Below are 23,856 nucleotides of genomic sequence, written 5' to 3' on the forward strand. Positions count from 1 at the left end.
GACAACAGTAGTGTCTGCAGCACAGGAAGAAATATAAAGGCTGTTTTCAGCTATAGTGCCTCTGATAGCAGATACAAGGTACTGTTTAGCATTAAATTTGTTATTTCAGATCAGGTCATATTTGCTCAGAGCTACACTGTTGTCTACTACACGCCGCCTGATCAAGGGGACCCTACTGACGAAGCCTTCCTCCTCCAGCTCCAGGAGGCTTCGCCCTTGTAGACTCTCGTCCTAACTGGGGGACTTCAACCACCCGGACATTTGCTGGAAAAGCAACACGGCGAGCTGTAAGCAATCCAGGAGATTCCTAGAATGCATTGAGGATAATTTCCTAAGCCAGGTAACAGACACCCCTACCTGAGGGGATGCAATACTGGACCTGATGGTCACCAATGCAAGTGAGCTCACCAGTGATGTCAAGACTGGAGGCAGCCTAGCCTGCAGTGATCACACATTGGTGGAGTTCACACTCCTGAGGGATATGGGAAAAGCAAGGAGTACAGTCAGGACCCTAAATGTTAGGAGAGGAAAATTCCAGCTCTTCAAGAAGTTAGCCAGAAAGACCCCCTGGGAAACAGTTCTCAGGGACAGGGGAATGGAACAGAGTTGGCAGATCTTTAAGGACAACTTCCATAGAGTGCAAGATCTCCCAGTCCCCAGGTGTAAGAAATCAGGCAAGGAAGGAGGAAGGGAAGAGACCAGCATGGCTGAGTCGAGACCTGCTGGTCAAACTAAAGAGCAAGAGGGAACTGCACAGGCAGTGGAAGCAGGGACAGGTATCCTGGGAAGAGTACAGGGAAGCTGCCCAGTTGTGCAGGGGTGGGGTCAGGGAGGCCAAGGCACAGCTGGAGCTGGATTTGGCAAGTGATGTAAAGAATAACAAGAAGGGCTTCTACAGGTACGTCAACCAGAAAAGGAAGGTTAAAGAAAGCATAACCACGCCCCCCCCCCCCCCCCAATGAACAAGAATGCTGACCTAGTATCAACAGACGAAGAGAAGGCTGAGGTACTCAACAACTTTTTTGCCTCAGTCTTCACCAGCAATCTCTCTTCTCACTCCTCCCGAGTCGATGGACTGCAAGATGAGGACCAGTAAAGCCCTTCCCACTGTAAGGGAAGACCAGGTTCAGGACCAACTGAGGATCCTGAATGTACATAAGTCTATGGGACCTGATGAGATACATCCCAGAGTCCTGAGGGAATTGGCTGATGTAGTTGCCAAGCCACTCTCCATGATATTTCAAAGGTCATGGCAGTCAGGTGAAGTCCCTGGTGACTGGAAGAAGAGAAACGTTGTGCCCATTTTTAAAAAGGGAAGAAAGGAGGACCCTGGGAACTACTGACCTGTCAGCCTCACCTCTGTGCCTGGGAAGATGATGGAAGAGATCCTCCTAGAAGCTATGCTCAAGCACATGGAAGACAGGGAGGTGATTCGAGACAGCCAACATGGATTCACCAAGGGCAAGTCCTGCCTGACCAACCTAGTGGCTTTCTATGAAGGAGTGACTGCATCAGTGGACAAGGGAAAAGCAATGGATGTCATCTACTTGCGTTTCTGTAAAGCCTTCGACACAGTCCTCCACAACATCCTTCTCTCTAAATTGGGGAGATATGGATTTGACGGGTGGACCATTTGGTGGATAAGGAATTGGCTGGATGGTTGCATCCAGAGGGTAGTGGTCAATGGCTCGATGTCCACATGGAGACCGGTGACAACTGGAGTCCCTCAGGGGTCCATACTGGGACCGGTGCTGTTTAACATCTTCATCAATGACATAGTGGGATCAAGTGCACCCTCAGCAAGTTTGCAGATGACACCAAGCTGAGTGGTGTGGTTGACACGCCAGGAGGACAAGATGTCATCCAAAGGGACCTGGACAAGCTGGAGAGGTGGGCCTGTGTGAACCTCATGAGGTTCAACAAGGCCAAGTGCAAGGTCCTGCACCTGGGACAGGGTAACCCCCAGTATCAATACAGGCTGGGGGATGAAGAGATTGAGAGCAGCCCCACCGAGAATGACTTGGGGGTACTGGTGGATGAAAAGCTGGACATGAGACAACAATGTGCGCTTGCAGCCCAGAAAACCAACCATATCCTGGGCTACATCAAAAGAAGCGTGGCCAGCAGGTTGAGGGAGGTGATTCTGCCCCTCTGCTCTGCTCTGGTAAGACCCCACCTGGAGTACTGCGTCCAGCTCTGGAGCCCTCAGCACAAGAAGGACATGAACCTGTAGGAGCAGGTCCAGGGAAGGGCCACCAAAATGATCCGAGGGCTGGAGCACCTCTCCTGCAAGGACAGGCTGAGAGAGTTGGGGTTGTTCAGCCTGGAGAAGAGAAGGCTGCGAGGAGACCTCATTGTGGCCTTTCAGTATTTAAAGGGGGCCTATAGGAAGGATGGGAACAATCTTTTTAGCAAGACCTGTTGTGACAGGACAAGGAATAATGGATTTAAACTAAAGGAGGATAGATTTAGACTAGACATAAGGAAGAAATTTCTTACAATGAGGGTGGTGAAGCACTGGAACAGGTTGCCCAGAGAGGTAGTGGAGGCCCCATCCCTAGAACCATTCAAGGTCAGGTTGGACAGGGCTCTGAGCAACCTGATTTAAAGCTGTCCCTGCTCACTGCAGGGGGGTTGGGCTAGGTGATCTCTAAAGGTCCCCTCCGACCCAAAGCATTCTATGATGCTATGATTTCACAGTGTGTCGAGAAGCACAAAACATTTTGTCACATCTTTATTACCGACTGGATTTTGAAGAGATTTTCACTGGTTTCTTGTTGCTGTTAGGATCAATTTCCTAATCTTAAAGATCATTACAGCTATTGGCCTTTACTCATTAAGTGGTTGGAAGCCCCTTGAGTCCACTAGACATACCATACCTATGCTCCTGCATGCTTATTCATAGTTAACTGACCATCTTCAAATGTCACAAATGGGAACAAACGGGGGGTGGATGATATTAAAAACCCACCATCCGAAGACAAAACAGAGTTATCTGCTAATTTCATTAGGAAAAGAAAACACAGCAAGCTCACTGCAGATCCTCAAGTACTACCTGTCTATGCTAAACACCTCAACATGTATGGAATCAAGACAAACAAGCCTGAAGCTTTTACCGTTGACAAGTTTACAACAGTTGACAAAGCAATCTATTGGTAAAAAGCTGTCAGAACTACTCTGGCTAATTCAAATTTAACTTGAAATGTTTAAGTTACAGCTTACAGCCTGCATGTTAAATTCATCATGTGCTTTTATGGATTCTCAGAGTTTCTACACACAAAAAAACCCCCAGACTTCTAAAACTTGCTACTAGACACCTTCCTTCTTTTTCTCCTTTTAAAGAAATCAGCATCACTTCACAGAAAATATAAACTACTTCCTACATAAAAGGCAAACACTGCAAAATTTGCATTAAAAGTTGTACTACGGGAACTGAGACTTGACTACACCTAAGGCCACATTTACACTTTTACTGGAACAACAGCTATGCTCAGAAAAATTGTCTTAATTTGTAAACAGTTAATATGGGCTTAATTGGAAGTATATACTTACAGAAATGTTTATAAATTTTACATATTATTATTATTGTACAAGTTGTTCCATAACTGGCAGAACCAAGTTTGGTTTTCTAGACACCAGTGGCCACCACTTCCTACCAGGCAGTTAGCACAGGTTCCTCTTTCAGCCCTCTTGCCTCTCTCTTTGTCTTCCTGAAAAGCATCCTCAGCTTAAGCCTCAAGGCAGACAGACTGAACACTAATCAGCAAATGGACCCTATTAGATGCAATCCTTGTCAGAATCTCCTGATTTAGTATCTTTTCTGAAAGAAATTGAGTTCATATGCTGCCAGACTGCCCCATGATGTGGATGAAAACCCAGTAAATGGGAACAACTGGGAGTTTCACTTCAAAAATGGAATTAAGATCAGAGCTAAAACTCCTTTGTAGATGCAACCATCTAGTACACTGTTTCGCCAGACCAGAAACACAAGTGGGACTTGCTAGCCAGTAACATTTGTGCTAACTAATCAGCCAACTAACACTGACTGTAGACTAGAAAAAGCTTATTTATATTGTCCCCCAGGGAGAGAGTCAAACAATCCTGTAAAAATTTTGCAAAAAACAGTGTCTACATAGTTACATGACATTCCTAGTCTTCGGCACCTTTTGAAATTCTTCAGGAGGTCCCAGTGTCATCTAATGAGGTAGTGGAGTAAAAGGGATCTGACAACAGGCAACATGATCACTGTGCCTTCCACTGATAAGGAAGAACAAGTGTTCTGGTGCCAGACAAAAGGTATGGGGAAAAACCAGCACTGATACTTAACAGACATCTACAGTCCTGAGTTAGTCTAATTAGCACTAAGTTTCAAATCTGAACACAGAATACTTCCCCACTCTCAAGGGGCACTTTCGCAAGATCACTGCTGGCCTTAGTTATCTAAAAGCTTCTTCCTAGATAAACTCTGTAATTATAGGGATATAATTTATATTCAATCCAGAAAGGAAACAAACCTCCCTTCTCCCCTTTTCCTCAAAACTTAAGGGTCTGTCTTCCCACACCCAGGGATGGGAGTGAGGAAGCACGCTTTCACTCAACCAAGTGAGGAACACACCCAAAACAGTTTTTTCAGTACATCCGTTTTCATGCTTTTGGCCTCCAGCTTCCTTATGCAGAGCCTTACTGTTGGTCTGTTTACTCTTTTTCCCTTCAGGTGCAGAAGCATTGTTTCATCTACAGCAGAACAGTACTTTCTAGTCCTCATCCCCTCAGACTACCTAAAGCAGCCCCCACTGAGTCAAGAGCCACTTCCCCCCCACCCCCGCCCAACACAGTGGTCGTTTGCCAACCAAGGCAGCAAGATTCACGCAGAATAGCAGAGATGCTCCCCCTTCCAGAGCCAAAGCTGAAAATCAAAATAATGTTGGTGCCTTGGAAGTGGAATACAATTATTGGGAGCCACCAGTTGACTCCGCTATCAAAGAGGGACTAGAAATTAGTTCTCTTAACCTTCTATTCAGGAATCCCACTCAAGAAAAAAAACCTGAAATAGCCAATGTAAAACCATGCAATTTTTGCACCCACACTCCTATTCTCAGAGATTTCATAGCCCACTGAATACTTCTAACATTAGTCCATTGACCCAGGCAGCAACAAGCTGCAGAATATGGTTAGGCTATTTTGAGTAGTATTTTGGCAAGTATATATGAATGTCTTACAAGAAAATGAACTTAGCACCTTTGGATCATAGGGAAGGAAACTTAATGCAATCTCTGTCCTCACAGTTCTGAAAATGAAGGATGGCACAGTACGTAACACATTTCAGGTAGGAGTATGTTTGTTATTATGCACCGTATCTCACAGGACTTGACATATTCAAGAACCTTTTTTTGCATACAGGCTTTACATAAAACTAAATAAATCAGTATTACTGAAAAACAAAACCAAAAAAACCCACACCACTGCAGCTTTAAAGTTGTCCTTTTTCACTCACTTCTTTCCAAAAGCACCACTGGATCCAAAGCATAGATAAAATACTATTTTAGAACTTCAGTGCATTTAACTGAGAAGGTTCAACATTAAACAACTATTACATTTCATATACCCTCCAACAAAAAGTGCCAAGAAAAACACGCACATAACAAGACAGAAAGCTCTATTAATTCATCCTGTTCATAGCGTACACAAACAGTGCTTAGTTTCAATTTATGACCAATCTAACTACTAATTAGCAGGCTTAGAACTGAGATATTAAGCCTGTTCTGAAAGGCAAGCTAGTATAGTTTCCACAAGCTTGAGTAGTTAAATTATCAACATAGTACCAGTCATAGTCACAATGCATAAACTCAAATATGGCAAACAGGGAATACAAGCATGGTAAAAAAAAAAAAAAAAACCAACAAAAAACCCCCACCACCTTTCAAAAAAACCAGTATTACACAACAACTTATATACACAAATAAAAAAGGTAACATTTTACTGCATTTTAGTGAAACTTGTACTTCATTTGAAACTTTTAAGTATTCAAAGTTTTCTTCGCTACTTTGCAAGACTCTTTAAAAAACAGCCAAAATACAGAAGCGTTAATTTCCATATCCAGGTGTTTTTTTTACAACAAAATATAAAATCCATATTTCTATACTGAAGGTCTCTAAAACTAGCTTAGAGTGAGATTAAATGTCTTGAAATAGCTAAAGAAGGCAAAGAGCTTAGGAATAGCTTCCATTTATTCCTTTGCATTCTTTTCAGCCGTACTGGACTCTGAAAGTAAACGCAGTATGATCTGCTGTCTGGATGCAGCTGATTTACCATCATCTATAGTTTTATATGGAGACTTCAGATTGAAGTGCTATGCCAAACACCCTTCTTTGAAGCCAGTAAACTGACACAGCTTCTCAACAATCTATAAGGCAAAAAGCAAGAAAACCCTTCAGAACAGCAGCAGTCAACAGACCCATAACATGAGTAGGACCATGAACAAACAGACCACCACATCTGTGCAAGAACCAGTTCTGCACTTAACCTTTAAGCTTTTTTTTTTTTTTTCCTGACTTACATGATTCGTGGCTAACACAGTTACCCAGAGGATTACCGAATGTATTTAGTGATACTTTGACAACAGAAAGGGCAGGACCAAAATGCATTTAAGCCTTCAAGAGGGAACACCCAATGAGCTCACATGTAACAAAAATGGTAAAAAAGCTTCTGATGAAAGAGGTATGGAGAATTTATGCTTATAAAAAGGCCCTATGACACAATATTCAGACCAGTTCCAAAAGCTTAAGTGGAACATTGGCAACTGCATTCATTCTGAACAGAGCATCTACGCATAACATCCCAGGTGTGGTACCCACCCGACTGAGCCAGCCAGAGAACAAGCCTCCCCTAACAGATCTGCTTTGTAACAAACTGCGTGCAGGGCAACTCATTTGTCGTAATCTTTTATGTAAACACTGTATACCACCTCTACCTCACTCAACTGCACGATTCCAGTGTGTTCTCTTATCCTCATTTGCCAGGACTTCAGTCACCTCAAAGAAAGATCACAGAAACCTGTGGCATTCAACAGGATTGAGATAAGAGAAATACTTGTGGGTGGCGGGGGTACCATGTGACAACCTCTTGTGGCATACCACAAGAGGCTGAAAAGAAATTCACCTTTGTTAGCAGATCTGACCAAGGAAACTTCTCCATGAACCACAGCTCTCTGCTGTCCCTGTCTACCTTATCACCAGCCAGTCACATGGTTTCCACTTCTTCAGCAGCACCCAGTGCTAAAACTGAATCATGGGATTCGAACCAAGAGGGCAGCACACCCCAGGAATATCTGTCCCAGTCACATTTTTCCTCCTTTTTATCCATGGAAATTCAATTACTAATTATTTTTGCAAATCAAAATTTACATCTCAAGACTAAGCAGCAATACAAGAGGTTTCCTTTGTCTTCTGTTTTCACCTCACCTTTCAGTGCTTTCCCATCTTCACACCCAGCATATCAAGCTCTCACTTTCTCCCAGAATAGCTTCAAAAAACACAGCTTTTCCTTGCTTCTAGAAGCAGATAACTCTGAAGCTATGCATATGTTTGACATATGCAGTCACTTTGTTAGAATATGTGGAAAGAGGTAAAGATGTTTTTGAACTGTAAGTAATAAAAAGCCTTCCGGAAAAGGTCCAAAATACATCAACAAAAAAGCTGCAGCCAGAAACATCAGCAACAAGATCTCTACAATTTACTGGACATGAAAGGATGCTAAATATACCCAACGGTACTGCTATGACACAGCAGCTTGAACAAAACAGGTAGAAAGGCATGTAAGATATGTCCCTTGATCTTCCATTCTCAGAGGCATAAACATAATCAAGGAACAATTTAACTAAAAAGTCATATATGATCATCTACAGAAACAAAGACAGTCTTTTTAGTTATCTTAGTCATCTTAGCTGGAAAATCAAAATATCTACTTGCTTATTTCTCCTGTTTTTTTTTTTTTTAAAAAAGACAGCTCATTTAAAAGCTTCTCACTGTATCAAGAAAACCCAGTTGAGTTTTCTTAAATCCTTTTGCTCTGTATGTAACAAAACCTATCGTAAAACTTCAGCTATGAAGAGGCTTTACATAAAAAGCCAAAAGGTGGTGGGGAACCTTACGCAGCAAATCAAGAGTGCAGTTCATTAGAAGTAAGAGAAGCTGCATATTTATGCCTCTTCTTAATAAATAGGTAACAGTTATTGAGGTGTTCACGTCACTCAGACAACACTGTCAGTACTAGTATATCATATGCACTAGAAATATCTTAACATGAAAAAACAGGTATTCTACAAAGATAGATACTTCATGGGGAAAATTCTCAGGAGAGGAAATACACAGCAATTACTGCCAATCTAAATTTGGCAAATACACCCACCTCTCTAAAAGATACCACACTCTGCAATATTTCTAACTGTGTCAAAGCTGATCTTCTCTCTTTTCTTTAGAGCTAGAAGTGCTAGAGGCTTTAAAATTCTTATCCAATAAAAGCCAGCCTCAAGCTTCATCTAAAGTACGTTGACAGTGGGTGTTGTTAGAACAATGTGTCTACTTGAAGAAAACAAACAGCTTTTAAGATGTGACACTTTTTCTAGGAAGTACTGACTCTTCTAGCATACCTGCAAAGGTCTAGTTCTCAGTAGCTGGACAACTAGCAAGCAGCTTTCTCCTCCTTTTAAAAAAACTACAAAAAGCAACAAGAAAAAAGCAAAACAGAAAAAAAATCCCACCACTTTATTCTTGATTGGATAGGGGAGGTGGTTCTGGAGAATTAAAAGTTTTACAGCCAAGGACATGGATGAAAATGCAAACTAAGCCTTTAACCGCTTACCTGGGTAGAGAGGGCGACTTCTCAAGAGGAAGCATTCCATAAATCATAAATATGAATGGCACACAGAACAAGTTATGAAATGCCTCTCCAAAACCTCAAAATGCAGTCAGTAAAGACTCACCTTTACTGAGGCTAGGACCCTAACTTTAGTGCTTATTTTTGCATTCAGTAAGCCGAGGATAACCTAATCTTAGAAAGATATATCTAAATTAAACTACTTAGAAACATGCAAACAAGTATAGAACACAATCTTTAGTGAAGCATGTTTGTTGGGCTTTTCTATTATTATTTCATTGTAATAACCTATTTAAATATTAATCATACTCAACATTCATGCATTTTTTTTTTAAGCTGACAGCAGCCATCACTTAAGGAAGCCAGTAAATACACAATGTTGACAAACATAACTTTATTTGAATAAGCAGAAAAAATTCTCTGCATCTGCCATCAGCTCATCTTACTAGTAACAGGGAAGCCCTTCTTGCCCTGCTTTCCAATGGCACACAAAATGATGCAATAACATACCAGTTTTAAAATGCTAAAGGAATAGATGATCAACTACAGGTTTACTCATTAATTGTATGATCTTTTATTTAACAATTTATTAAAAAAAGAAACACATTGACAGAGATCTTCACACTCTGCATATTCAAATTAGTGTCATTCAAATAAGAACTGTCATTATATGCAATTTAATAGAACACTAGTTTCTATCTGAGGCAGCCCTATTAAATCTTTGGTTAAAAAAACACTTTTTAATAAAATATTCACAGTATCTGGTTAATGAGAAACTGAAAATGGCCTAACTTCACCTGATTAGCAATCGCGAAGCATGTCAAGACACAAATTTATCCAGACAAAAATTCTAAAGGGTATTAGATTCACAAAGATTTCAGAACCCTTTCAAAGTATCAACGTCTTCAATCTTCCTGAACTCTACCTCTGGTTGAAATGTTTTTTGTAGTTCAGCCTTTTTTGAAGCAAAATGAAACTGCCTAAATGGTAAAATGAGAAAGCTGAATGGTAAAGACTCCTACGCAGCATCTCATCCATATGATAAAATCTCTAGATTATAATGTTGTCTGTCTCTGGAAACACTTGGACTATCAAGTTAACATCACAAACTGATTTGACAGAAACGTTTGTCAAGTAATGTTAATAACCATACTGGAAAGCCTATGTTTCATCAGAAGTTCAAGAATGCAACAGATACCAGACCACCTTATACGTTAATTTATTCAATAAGACATGTACATGCGTTGGACCAAATATGCTCTACCATACCTACAGTTAAACTATGACTGTGCAGTGAACATCAGCAGGACAATCCTGCTGGATTTGACCCTTGGCTTTCCAAACAGTGGTATACAGCAATAGGATAACCTATAGAAAAATGAACCAACATCGTACACAAAAATCACGATTTTACTTTTTTCCTTGCCTTTCTCCACTTAAAACCTACGTTGCTTCCGCAGATATTACGTAGCCATAGGCTAACATACAAAAGACCTTTCGGAAAATGCCAGTATGAAGCGTGACCCCAAGGGCAAGGAAAAATAAGAATAAAAAAAAATCTAGCCTGAAACATAACTGCTCTTTCAACATGAGCATAAAAATCAGACAATTACTCACCAAGATTTTAAAATAATTCAATAAGTCTTTTCAATAAAAGCTATGTACAGAACTTAAAACCTTTGGTCTAAGTGCTCCATACCAGTGTCTTCCTGAAACACTCATAAACTGTCGTCAGCTTTGAGTTCAAAATGGGACCTAGCTTATTTTATCTAACCCAATATCCTCCTCCTGACAGAGGACAAAAGCAGATGCCCAAGAGAAAGCACATGAAAGTGCTTCAAACAGGGGCTGGACCAGACAACTTTAAAAGATTCCATCCAACCTAAACTATTCCATGATTCTGTGAAAAGGCATGCAAGCGAGCAGTGATATTTCCTTGAAAAAACATTTCTCTCCCAAAGTTTATGGTACTTGTTGATAGAGATCTTTACTTTATGGTACTTGTTGATAGAGATCTTTACTTTGACCTCTTAACAGCATGTGCTTGTGACAAGTTACAAACAGTAAACACGAAAGCAAGCATCATGTACAGTCAAGCCCTGATGCTATTAAACTCAAAATTTATTTCTCACAAACCGAAGGCACCAATTTCAGCAAGTCAAAAACTAAGCGAGAAATGGCTGCTTAACACTTACTAGCAGGAGGGCTATTCTGAAGCCTTTTAGAAGAGCTCTACAGATGCACACCCAGGAAACTGCAGGAGGCATGCAACTGGAAACCTCTTCACCCATCTTTACAGATACCCACTTTCTCCAAATTAGTACCATATCATGATTGCAGCTATTGCCATTATGCTGATCCTCCTGATTTGCTGTATTTTCTACTTATCCTGCTGTCTGTATCCTTGCCTGGTCTCAGGCAGCCACTCAACACAATTAAATAGGCATTAGAAAATACAATTACAGCATTCTACACTGTGCCCCAAAAGCAAATTACTTCTAAGAAATTAAGTTTATTTTTAGCAAAAAAAACCAGATAGAAAGCTTCAGAAGACTGCCAAAACTGAGGGACAAGAAGCTATATGCACACTGCCTAGAAGTTTGTCTGTCAATTACATAGTACAGTTGATGTTTTGAACTTGCAGGTCTCAATTCCTTTCTAATTAGACAGGTGTATAAAAATGTTTTGCAATTAGTTGTAGAATAAATGCTTCTGTTGTTACTTAAAGCAGAAGCCTTTTTTGAGCAGAACCTCAAACAGTCCAAGTATCTGCAAAATTCATAAAATACTTCCTCCAAGTCAGTTTCATTTTAGTCAGTTATCTGAATGCTTGCCATTTGACATGAATCAACCAAAGCAGAAAAATTCAGTCAAATAAAAATCTGGACACTGCCCTCAGTTCAAACCACAGTCTAACAGTGTATAAAACTTGCATCCTTTTACTTATTGTATAGACCAAAATAGCTGTGATAATTCAAGCCAGATTGTTCCAATTCAAGGAATACTTAAGGCTAAAATCTGGCCCAATCATCCAAGTCTCAACTCATTTCTTCGCATTCAGTCGCTAAAAATGTTTGATCATAGAGTAACCTCACAGTTCAACAACAGCAGATAAAAAGACCAAAATGTACAGAGCAAGAACTGTATTTCAGAAACACAGTGTGTATTTCCTCATAAGTACATGGATTTAGTTTTCCAACCACTAGACCGTGTTAGTCTATTAAGTGAATTAATAAGTAACAGGCATTATCGGATTAAACTCTACCTGTATAGTAGCAGAAGAAGGTAGTGATTTTGCAAAATCACTAACAGAAGACGTTTCCCTGCAGTGGTAATTGGGTTTAGTTTTGCAGCCTCAGTTACTCAGGAAAGAGATAAAATATACCCTTGAAATAATCCTTCAAATAAAAATTTTATGAACTGTAAGCACCCCAGACCATAAAAGAATAAAAATGGAAAAATTCCAGCACAACTTTACAGAACAAGTGAATGTAAAATGAAATTTTCATTGATACAGTAATCTACATACAGGAAGGGATTTGGTGTAGCAGGCAAGATTGTGCTCTTGAAGGTCTGCTAGGTTTCACTGAAGTTAATCAACAGGCCACAAACAGTAGTGCTGTGGAACCTACTCGGGCTGCGGGATAAGAGGCTTCACTCGTCCTGCTCAGGCTAACCCCTGCATTAGTCCCCTCACACAGGCTTCAGAGTACATGGAAACAAGGTGGTTAGGATTTTGTTTAACACTATTTCTTTCTGCATCAGAAGACTCATACTACCAAGGTTACCTTTGGCACTTTCAGAGCCAGGAGTGTCATACCCTAAACATCTACAAAGAGATGGTATGATTTATTTTCGCAACTTCAGTTCTGTCCCTGGGAGCACAGAAGAATGGTTAGCCACAAACCCATGCAACTGTCTCAAAGGTTTCTACATTCCCTGAGTCTCTTGCCAGAAGTCTGGAGATACAAGATTAGAATTCTGGTGACCAAAACGTAGTAAGTTCAGAAGGGAAATCCCCCTAAAAATAATTACAATTAAACTTGAATGCTATTTTATGTTGCTAACCTCTCCACAGGTCATTAAGCAAGACACCGTTGCACGTTATCCAAGACCCAAGAAAACTGATGTTCAGAGTCAAGCTTGTCTTCAGGTCCTTTAAAGAGCTCCTTCTGTTACTTACTTGTACCATGCTACATGAAGACAATGGTATTTTTACTTCAGGGTATTACATTAATTGCTCAAAGGCCTCTTTGACAAACTGTTCCACTTGTCATGCAGAGCATTTTCTGGGGGTGAAAAAAGAAAACAAACCAAATCCCCTTCCTCAATGGCAGATGTAAATAGCTAATGAGGAAAACAGTGAAGCAAAAATAACCAGAAACCAACAGTCTCTGCAGTGTGGGACAAAAACTTCAGCAATATCACCTCATCAGAAAAATCATGTAGATGTGAAGGCAAATTAATAGATCACAGTTTAATACAGATACAAAGTAAATGTTTTACAGACTTACATCATAGGGTTTGAGGAGATTTATAGATGAAAGCTCAGCTAGCTCTTTACCAAAATATTATATCACAGGTGAAACATTCAGATATTTCATGAGACAACTTCAGAATATTCCTGAGATTACCTCATTTGTAACAAAAATCAGATTATTCCAAAAGAATACAAATCCAACTACATTTGGTGCAATAGTTCAAAATCCTCTAATCTAGTGAACTGTTGGTCTGACTGGTGACAACCAGAGCCTTAATAACAGGCATTTCCATCACAGTAGAACAACATAACATTTTGTTATATCACGGGCAAGTAACATTTAAGGTCAAAAAATACAGATCTTAAATGAGACTGGATCAAGGACAGAAAGTTCCAAAACACTGGAACAAACTGAAGATCAATGTCACTTGCTTCTAAAGCATGGTGGTTCCCTACCATGCTTTTGAATACGAAGTATAGTATTTCTATCTTGAAAGATGGAAGATATGGGCAATATGGATCAAGGCAGTAATAATAATTGATGCTTGTGTGCAACGAATTCCCTTTGTTGCTCCATGCCATTCGAGCTTATCAAGTATCACCAACTGCTTATCTGATAATTATATTTTTCAGCAATGGCTTTTTTCACAGTTCTTCATTTTAACACAATGTTCATTAGCCTGTACTGCAAAGTGCTCCGCAGACATCCAACAACTGCTTTCAGACCACTGAATTACTATTTTTTAAGTGACTTAGCAACAGAAAATGGACCCAAGATTCAGGATTAGCCCATAAATTCAAAACTTAACGTATGACTTCAGACTGCAAAATTGCTATTTTAAAAAGCACTGCTGTTTGCAGTTAGAGATGTCACCTGGAAATGCTTCAGACTCTTTTCAAATAAGCAAGCTGCCACCTTACATAGAAAGCAGCACCACTTCGTGCATCCCTAAGAGTAAAATACCAGAGCCAGATCCTGTTAGAACTGACACTTGCTGTCCTTATCCGGCCTGCATTTATTTGTGTCCTTCTATTGCACTGCTTCTCATTCTGCGGAAGGCCAGGAGTTTCATTCCCTTAAATCGCAGACAATTTCTGCCCTTCTGGAAAAGCATCAGCCCCATGAAAAACACTTGTTTAGCCTTCACAGCAGAAGTTCCATGAACAGAAGTATCAGAATGATGCACTTTGCATTAGCTTTGGCACACCTGTAGTTTCGATTATAAGATGCCAGTATAATTTCTGGCTTAAAGCCTCATCAATGCTGGAAGTCAACACCCGAGTGATACAAAACCAGAGCTCCTTGTGAAATGAAGAAGTCAGGACCCTCCAAAAAAGTTTCACTTCAAGCTTAACAGAGGGAACTATGTTGAATGACAACATTACACACTTAATACAGTTCGTATCAACACTGACAGACACTTAGCACCATTCCAAGATGGAGTGTAAGAGTTCTTACGTTTGCGCTCTTGATATGGATAACAAAACTACCTACAGTGAAAAACTGGGATGGAAGTAAAGGCTGACAAGAACTCAAATGGAAAAACTAATTTGATGAAACAGCTTCAGCAGCCTTTCTCACCTCCAACGATGATAAGTCTAAATATTCTGCCTTACATATGATATTATGGTAAATGACTAGAAAAAACATCAGACTAAAACACCAGAATAGAAGTGAGAAAAAAATTCTTCTAAGAAAAGATGTTCATCCTCTTTAATAAAAGAAATTCTAGACAAGAGTATGGTATAAGCTCTAATTTGTCAGTAAATGTGCTCAGCTCAACAGAAAAACATCCAAAACACAAACTGAAACAGTTGCATGCAATAGCCATACTACATACAGAAAAACACTGAAAAAAGGAACAAAATTTAACAGCTTCAAATGGATTCACAGTGAAGGTCTGAACTGACTATAGCAAAATGAGCCAGAGGGAAAACACGCATATAGAATCAGAAGAGTCACATTTAATGGGTCACAGTGGCTTTACTACAACTGGATCTTTAGACCACAAATACTCCATCCAAGAGTATCACTTTGGTTACAATATTAACCTATTCATTCATGGAACTGTCAGCATTTCTTGATAACAGTAGGCAAGCCTAACATTTTCAGCCAACAGGAAGAACGCAGTTTTCAACTTATCCAGCATATTTAACTATACAAAAAACTGACTTCTACTTTGAATCTCGCTCCGGGTTTGTAACAAAGATGGCCCCAAAAACAGTCCTGCAGTAAACTAGTACCTGATTATCCAGGGCTAAGGAACTGGAAACGGTATTAGTGTGACTTCTAACAGGTCATTGCTTACAAGATGTGCAACATTTAGCTCATACCCTACCAATGCACCATGACAGCTCAGGACAATCTGTTGACTTTTGAGGGTAGAATCAAAACAAGTGCGGGCCACCTGATAACCAATTCAAGAAGTAAAATGTATCCATTAGTTAGGTACCTTCTCTAAGATGTGTTTAAGTTCACACATTACATTAAACACCATTACATCTGAGCATCTGCAAAAGCGTAACTAGTACATCATGCAGTGACTAATTATTCTTATTCTACTATCAAAAACCAGATTCATTCACTTCAGGTAAATTTCAACCTACAAACCTGTCACCAACAGGAACAAGGACCAGCTTCAAATGCTGATCTCACCATAATAAGCAAGCGTATTGTAATATATGAAATACAAGAATAACTGTGTGTGTGTGTGCATGTGCACACAAATTCAGATGTGTAAAATCAGCAAGGACATTCTTATTTAGAAATAAAATGAAAAACTGGTAAGCTAGGATAAGAAAAACCACCTAGAGCAAATATATTTATGTAGTTGGAAACATAGCAGAAGTTACAACTGGCCTGAAGACAGCTAATACTATGACAGGATTAATTATGTAAGTACTGAAAAACTCCACAAAGCTTAAAAAAAAAAAAAGACAGTGAAGATGATACCTACACAACGCAGAGCACAGTATCTCATTAGATGGTTTTCATGAAACTCCCAAATTCATCTATTAGAGACCCAGTTTTAAATACAGATAGAAGTAAAAGAATTCATACCATTTGTTACAAGACTGACAAGGAAATAACACATGAAGTAGAAAAAAGAAAATGTTTCCAACAGAATCATCACTTGTTTAAAGAAATAAAAGCCAATTAGGTTACAGGCAGATTTTTGCCAATATGGGTTCACATCCATGCACTTAGGTAGAAGTCTCTTTCCTCAAAAACCTTTTCCAGGAAACAAAGAATTTTACAAGAGAAATTAGGCTCTGACCAAAACGCTGCCACACAAGAAACAGCTCAGTTTAGTTTAAATACAACCACCAAAGCTTTACAAAACCTTTCCTTAATTTTTCAAAGCAATATTTTAATATAATAATACTTGGTACTTAAGGCTAGTTATCAGAACTCAAGATTTGTATGACAGCAAGCACCCAGTAAGAGATACCATACTGAAGTTGGCTTCCATATGATCTACTCAAGAAGCTTTGCATCCAAACAGTTAAATAAATAAAATAAAAACCCAATACAACATAATGCAACATAGTCCAGGGGAGCCAAGAACTCACTGGAAAGGTCAAAACACACTTTTTTTTCTTTTCCCTCCAGCAGGTTTAAAAGAAAGCATGTTTTAATTTAAGCTATATTTGTATGGCAGTAGAGCCTAGAGGCCTCTAAAATAATGGCAAAGTTAGGCAACAAATACTCAGCAATGATACTTCACTGATCCTAAGAAGGCAAGTATGAAGGTCACACCAAAGGCTAAACACATACTCAGATACTGTGGCAGTAGGGACACTACAGAAACCTTAATTAAGAGGATTTCAAATCCCAGTGGGTCCACAAGGACTGGGAACATCCCAAACCAGTTCCTATTAAGTTGTACTGCCCATTCACAGGTTATTTTTCACTTAAGTATTCTTCCTATCCTGCCATATGCATAATGATTTTCTTCCTGGTTTTAAAATGGCGGGGGGATGCAGGCAGATACAAGACTAGCAAAGAACAAGTAGCTGTGAGCATCTGAGGCTCTTGGTACCACTGGTTGGCTGAATAAATAAACTGCCCCAGAAAGTGAACAAATGAAAGGGGTAATTCTAACCAGAACATGATCCATCACCAGAAGATACCAGTATTAAACCAGTCCAAGTTTTCTTCAGTGAACAATAAAAGCATTTTAAAATCAGAGTGTGCTTTTTCTTTAATGTAACTTCAAGTCTTGCAAAATACAGCCCTTTCCTTCATGTCATGCCAAAAAGCAATGTTTAAACCAAAACATTTGAGTATGCATATAATTACAAATGAAACACTAAAACAATACTGCATGACATTTTCCTTTAAGTTGTAATCTACAGGTGATCTACAAGGCTAAAGCAACAATTAGAAAACAAAACACATAATTTACTATAGGAGAGATTTCAAAACAAGCCTTCAGAGTCGAAGCTACTGAACAGTTGTTAAAGAAATAGGAACTGTGTAGAAAGGTCCTCTGGAAAGTCACTGATTGTAAGTGTTCTGCACTTTGAACATCAGATTATTTTAAAAAAAAAATAAAATTTGAGATTCCAACCTCTAATAACGCTCATGAAGCCTGAACACCCTGAAGTATATAGCTCTAGAAAAAGCCACCCCAAATAATTAAGTACATAAAGTCTCTAGGAAAAAAGAATTTTTAAAAATTATGACTTTGCATCTACTTGGGTGTTGGTTCAAATCACGTTACCAGTGTAATTTTAATACAAGAACAACAGAAGAGCGATTTCCTGATTCAGTGTTTAGAAGAAAGACACACTGAAAATAACCTGTTTGTTCCACACCTCATTACACTAAAACAAAAACAAAAAACACAGGCCCACTACTTAAGCAAGTGTAATTATATTAATAAACAGACATAACTATAATTTCACAATTAAGATTTTCTTTAACTGTGAGCTACTAACCATGGTAGTATTACTTCTTGAAGTTTTCTTTTCTTAAGCATCTGACTTAAGCATGTACTTTCCTCCAAAAAACCTATACAGCAGAGAAATACAGAGAATACACTTTGGATTTCAAACAGACCAAATATTTACGTCGGGTTCTTAAGTGTTTCAGTAACTATCTTATACTTGAAGAGATTACAAAAGATTATGAAGGAAGCAGCCTACCAAGGCAAATGTGACATTTTTTCTACTAATAAGCTTTATTATTTCAGAGAGAGAATTAGTTGCTTTAAACCGCTATTTAAACGTCATCTTTTGAAAGCATCAAAACCAAAGCTCAGATTCATGCATATTTCTGCCTATTTTATGTCTTACCCTCAGAGGAGGCGGTTGTTAAGTTTTTATTCTACAAAACCAAGTCATTTCAGAAGTAGTTTGATTTAAACTACTGGTTAGCTTTTTAGAATATGACTAATATGAAATTCATTGTCTCATGAAGATTTTAAGACAAATCAATGCCCAATGACAACTGATCAGTAAGGAAAACAAAGAGCTATCTCAGTCTTCAGTTTAAGAAAAGTTTAGAAACACTACCAAAAGAAACAATACAACTTAGAGAACACATAAATACAGTTAATGAGATAGAAAAGTTGAAATGTTTATTATGGCTAAATATTACAGAGTAACCCCAGTTCATACTAAGGTTAATTTCTCAATGATTCTTAAAACATTATATATGAAAAGGATACTTTAACATAAACTTTTTATATTTATATCTGTGTAGTTCATAAACACTTCAGCCTTTAGTTACATTTAATGTAAACACCAGAACACCTGGAAATTAGCAACTGTATTTACAGAAAAGACTTCACTAGCATTATAAGCCTCAAATAAAGTAATCTTACCAAGTCCTGACTCAAGAGCAAGCTACAGGACAGAGCACTGCCCACATGGCTGAAATGGAGCCACCTCCAAAGCAATGCCCCCAAACAGCTTAGATCAGCTCAGATAAGGAGCACCTATGTCCTGAACCTGCTCCAGAAACCGTGCTCTAGGCTATTCAACAACTACTCAGCCTTATGCACACCCAAATTTAAAAGCCATCTCTCCAACTTCACTGGCACAACAGAAGCACAGGAAGCCACCACACACTGCTATGGGCAGCCCCACCATCTCCAGGGCAATGACAGCAACGTGGCCGCCTGGGAAATACGCATTTTATGGAGCACGTTCATGCTTTATACACAAGAAAGTTTCTGTAAAACTGATTTATCTCCCTGCAAAAATTCTTACTGGAAACAATGTCACATCTGTTGGATGCTGTGATTACTACTTCCTCAGTGACAACTCTCTTACATAAACTCAATTGTTTCTACAACCATACTGGCAAGTCCCCCCAAAACGCTGACTCAGTGACTTTTTATACTATACATTTCAAGACGAAGCCGCCAGATATCACGCTATGCACATCTATTAAGTTTAACTGATTAATTCCAGACTAAATGGACAACTGGAAAATAGTTTCCATACAAATGCATTAGCTGCAATATCAAGCCTCACACACACCTGAAAATAGCTGGACACAGAGATCGTAGATCCCAAACATGATTTGTTTTCTTCCTTGTACCTGTTTAGCAACTACAAGCATTGTTTTTCTCATTTTTAATTTCAGAACATACTGACACTGAAGTACCTATAAATAAAGCATAGCCAGCAGACTAGTAATTGTGCAATCTACAGCATGTACGCATGATTTTTGGTAGTAGAAAGAGCAAGAGAATATTTTAGATTATCTCCAAGAGATGATACATACAGTATTCTCATTCAGCCAGCACTGACCATATACAGACAAGCACAACATTCTAAAACTTTTCAGTTTTCATAAGTAGATTATAGATAATTCCATTTACTGCTATAGAACTGTATCATGTCAGCTAAAGACCTCAAATCAAGTCAGAGTACACTACCTCAAAGGATGAAAACAGCAATAAATAATTACAATTCTAAGAATCTAATTGCACATTACATTATGATGTTTACCAACAAAAGTGATCAGTAACACACAAACTATTTCATCTTCATATTTAAAATAGACATGTTTTTTCAGGGCATACTATTACCAGGCACATCACTTTGAAACAAAATCGTTTCTCCCCCACCCCAGCCCTCCCCAGATGTGAGAGTACTAAAAGATCAGCCATCATTTTGTTTGAACACTCACTTTCGAGTATCTGATTTCTATACTTGGGGCTTAGAAGGAGTTTTAGAAAACTACTGCCAATTCCCCCAGTAAACTTCCAGATGATGGCACCAATTCACGTGCAAATAAATTCAGTCTTGATAGTAAATACAAAAATATTAAAACTAGTAACAAAATTTTCTGATCAACATCTCATTTCCAGTCTAGTTTTCGACCAACTTTTCTTCTTGATGGACACAATTTTCTACAGTTCTCCTAAGTGCAATTGCATTATACTGTACTACAGGCAACCGTAAGAACACTAGGGTAATTTCACACACTTTCTCCATTTCTAATACATCGCTACATCTACTACTTTTGCTTTAAGTGACTTGCTTTTTGTGAGAATGAAACTTGGAAGTACAAATTATACCCCATTCTGGAATAATACTTTATGAAGACAGTTCCCTCCCTTCCTCCTCCCTTTTTCCTGTAGATTACAGAAAACCAAATTTTATTTAAGACTAAACAGTTTTGTACCAAATAATGAATTATGTACTTGGATGCTAGATTACAAAGGAACCTGTAATCAAGTTCCAAAAGAAGAAAGCAACCCTCAAATTTTAAAATTCTAACTCACTTTCTATTCAAAAGAAAATTATAAGTGACCTACAATGAGTTTTCAGGAATTTGACCTTGATTTCTAACTCCGTCAATAGTATTATGTAACATGCTACATGTACATAATGACTGCACAAGATATCCATTGCATTGATGACAAAACATCAAAGCATTATCAAGCTAGCCAAATTACAAAAAATAAAGGTAGACATCAACAAAGAGACAGCTGGCTATTATAAAACACTTCCATTATTATTATTTTAACCATTAGCCTGTCAAAACTGAGTCACATATCCAGTATAGCCCGGAAACGTGAAATTATTACTCTAACCTTAACTGGTTTAGTGGTGGACTTGGTAGTGTTAGGTTAATGGTTGAACTGGATGATCTTAAAGGTCTTTTCCAACGTAAACGATTCTATGATTCTATATACATATCAGTTACACACAAATGTACCCAACCCTAAATACTATCATACAAGCACACAAAAGTGGGGGAAAAAAGGAAATCGGATGTCCTAGCAGAAGAGATGACAATTTGGGTCATCACTGAAGCCTAAATGAACCGTTCTGCATGGCATTATTCATCCATACTAACTATAGTTTTCCACTCTCTGTAGTCCATAGGGAATGCACTGTTTACATTTGGTTTTCTTTGCAACCATACAAACTAGAAAGGTTTGTTTAAATTAAAGCTTTGATTTTGTAGCACAGTTTTGTGGCCACAGAAGTGCAGGATATACAAGATCCTGCTGCCTGGTTATGTGCAAGGAAAGATTCCAACTCTACTTTTGGATCCCAGTTTGCTGTACTGCACTCAACCGTAAAAGCGGTTCAATTTTTTTATTCAAATGAAAATCCAAATTCAAATTACTTCTACTATGTCATACTTGCAAGTCACATTTTAGGCTAGATCCACACCAAACTTTCTTCTTAGACTGTATGAACTATACAGTTCTCATTCTTTATTCTCCTCCTCATCTGCTTGCATATGGGACAACATGTTCTTTTCAAACACTCCAGATTTAACAGTCTAGAAGAGGAAGATCTGTATTTTCTCATGAGATCATGCAAAACATATTTACATCATCATTATAGCTTTTAAGAACTACATCAATGTAATTCTAATGATCACCACTCAAAACAAAGAAACTTACCTACTACCATGAGTGTGAATTCAAATCCTCTCTTCACAGACTTCCGGTAAACTTGATTTGGAAGATTTGCAAACCCCACATATCCTTCAAGGTTCTTCTGTTGCTAAGGCAAGAGATATTTAGAAAAAAAAAAAAAAAACGTTAAAAGAAAAGCTGGTAACTTCTTTCTTGTATTTTTTTTAGTTATTTAAATGTTCGCTTCCTTTGCGAATGGAGAAGGACTGCCGGGTGATGTGATGGTTGGAGACCATGTTGTGCACAGCAATCACAAAAAGATAAGAGTTTTCGACTCTCAGAGAAGCAAGGAGTGTGGTTAGCAGAACTGCTGCCTTGGACTTCTGGAGGGCAGACTTTGGCCTGTTTAGGGACCTGGTTGACAGAGTCCCTTGGGAGGCAGTCCTGAAGGGCAAAAGGGTCCAGGAAGGCTGGACATTCTTCAAGAACGAAATCTTAAAGGCACAGGAGAAGGCTGTCCCTACGTGCTGAAAGAAGCCAGCAGGGAAGAAGACCAGCCTGGCTGAACAGAGACCTTTGGCTGGAACTCAGGGGAAGTGGGGGGAAGAGTTTATGACCTTTGGAAGAAGGGGCAGGCCACTCAGGAGGACTACAAGGATGTCATGAGGTTATGCAGGGAGATAATTAGAAGGGGCAAAGCCCAACTAGAACTTAATCTGGCTACTGTCTTAAAAGACAATAAAAAACATGTTTCTATAGATACATTAGCAACAAAAGCTAAGGAGAATCTTCATCCTTTATTAGATGCGGCGGGAAACACAGTGACAAAGGCTGAGGATCTTAATGCCTTCTTTGCCTTGGTCTTTAATAGTAAGACCAGTTGTTCTCAGGGTACCCAGCCCCCTGAGCTGGAAGACAGGGACAGGGAGTAGAACGAAGCCCCCATAATCCAAATGGAAATGGTTAGCGACCTGCTACACCACTTAGACACACACGAGTCTATGGGGCCAGATGGGATCCACCCAAGGGTGCTGAGGGAGCTGGCAGAAGTGCTCACCAAGCCACTTTCCATCATTTATCAGCAGTGCTGGCTAACCGGGGAGGTCCCAGTTGACTGGAGATTAGGAAACGTGAAGCCCATCTACAAGAAGGGCCAGAAGGAGGATCTGGGGAACTACAGGCCTGTCAGTCTGACCTTGGTGCCAGGGGAGGTTATGGAGCAGATAATCTTGAGTGACATCACATGGCATGTACAGACCAACCAGGTGATCAGGCCCAATCAGCATGGGTTTATGAAAGGCAGGTCCTGCTTGACTAACCTGATCTCCTTCTATGACAAGGTGACCCACTTAATGGATGAGGGAAAGGCTGTGGATTTTGTCTACCTAGACTTTAGTAAAGCCTTTGACACTGTTTCCCACAGCATTCTCCTGGAGAAACTGGCTGCTAGTGGCTTAGATGGGTGCACTCTTTGCTGGGTAAAAAACTGCTGGGTGGCCAAGCCCAGAGAGTTGTGGTGAATGGAGTTAAATCCAGTTGATGGCCAGTCACCAGTGGTGTTCTCCAGGGCTCAGTATTTGGGCCAGTTCTGTTTAATATCTTTGTCAATGATCTGGATGAGAGGATTGAGTGCACCCTCAGTAAGTTTGCAGATGACACCAAGTT

The 23,856-nt window shown here is 39.2% G+C and overlaps 1 protein-coding gene across 2 annotated transcripts in view; it reads right to left on the reverse strand.

Moving 5' to 3' along the window:
- SEPTIN7 (septin 7) overlaps positions 1 to 22,329 on the reverse strand; it is a 67,183-nt gene extending 44,854 nt beyond the window's left edge. For both annotated transcript variants that reach the window (XM_075706322.1, XM_075706321.1), the window contains exon 1: positions 22,237 to 22,329. In XM_075706322.1, the coding sequence (XP_075562437.1) occupies positions 22,237 to 22,246 (10 nt within the window). In that variant the 5' untranslated portion in view covers positions 22,247 to 22,329. The remainder of the gene's footprint in view (positions 1 to 22,236) is intronic.
- Positions 22,330 to 23,856: the final 1,527 nt, after the last annotated feature.

This window comes from Pelecanus crispus, chromosome 2 (genome assembly GCF_030463565.1).
Source record: "Pelecanus crispus isolate bPelCri1 chromosome 2, bPelCri1.pri, whole genome shotgun sequence".
Classification (NCBI taxonomy): domain Eukaryota; kingdom Metazoa; phylum Chordata; class Aves; order Pelecaniformes; family Pelecanidae; genus Pelecanus; species Pelecanus crispus.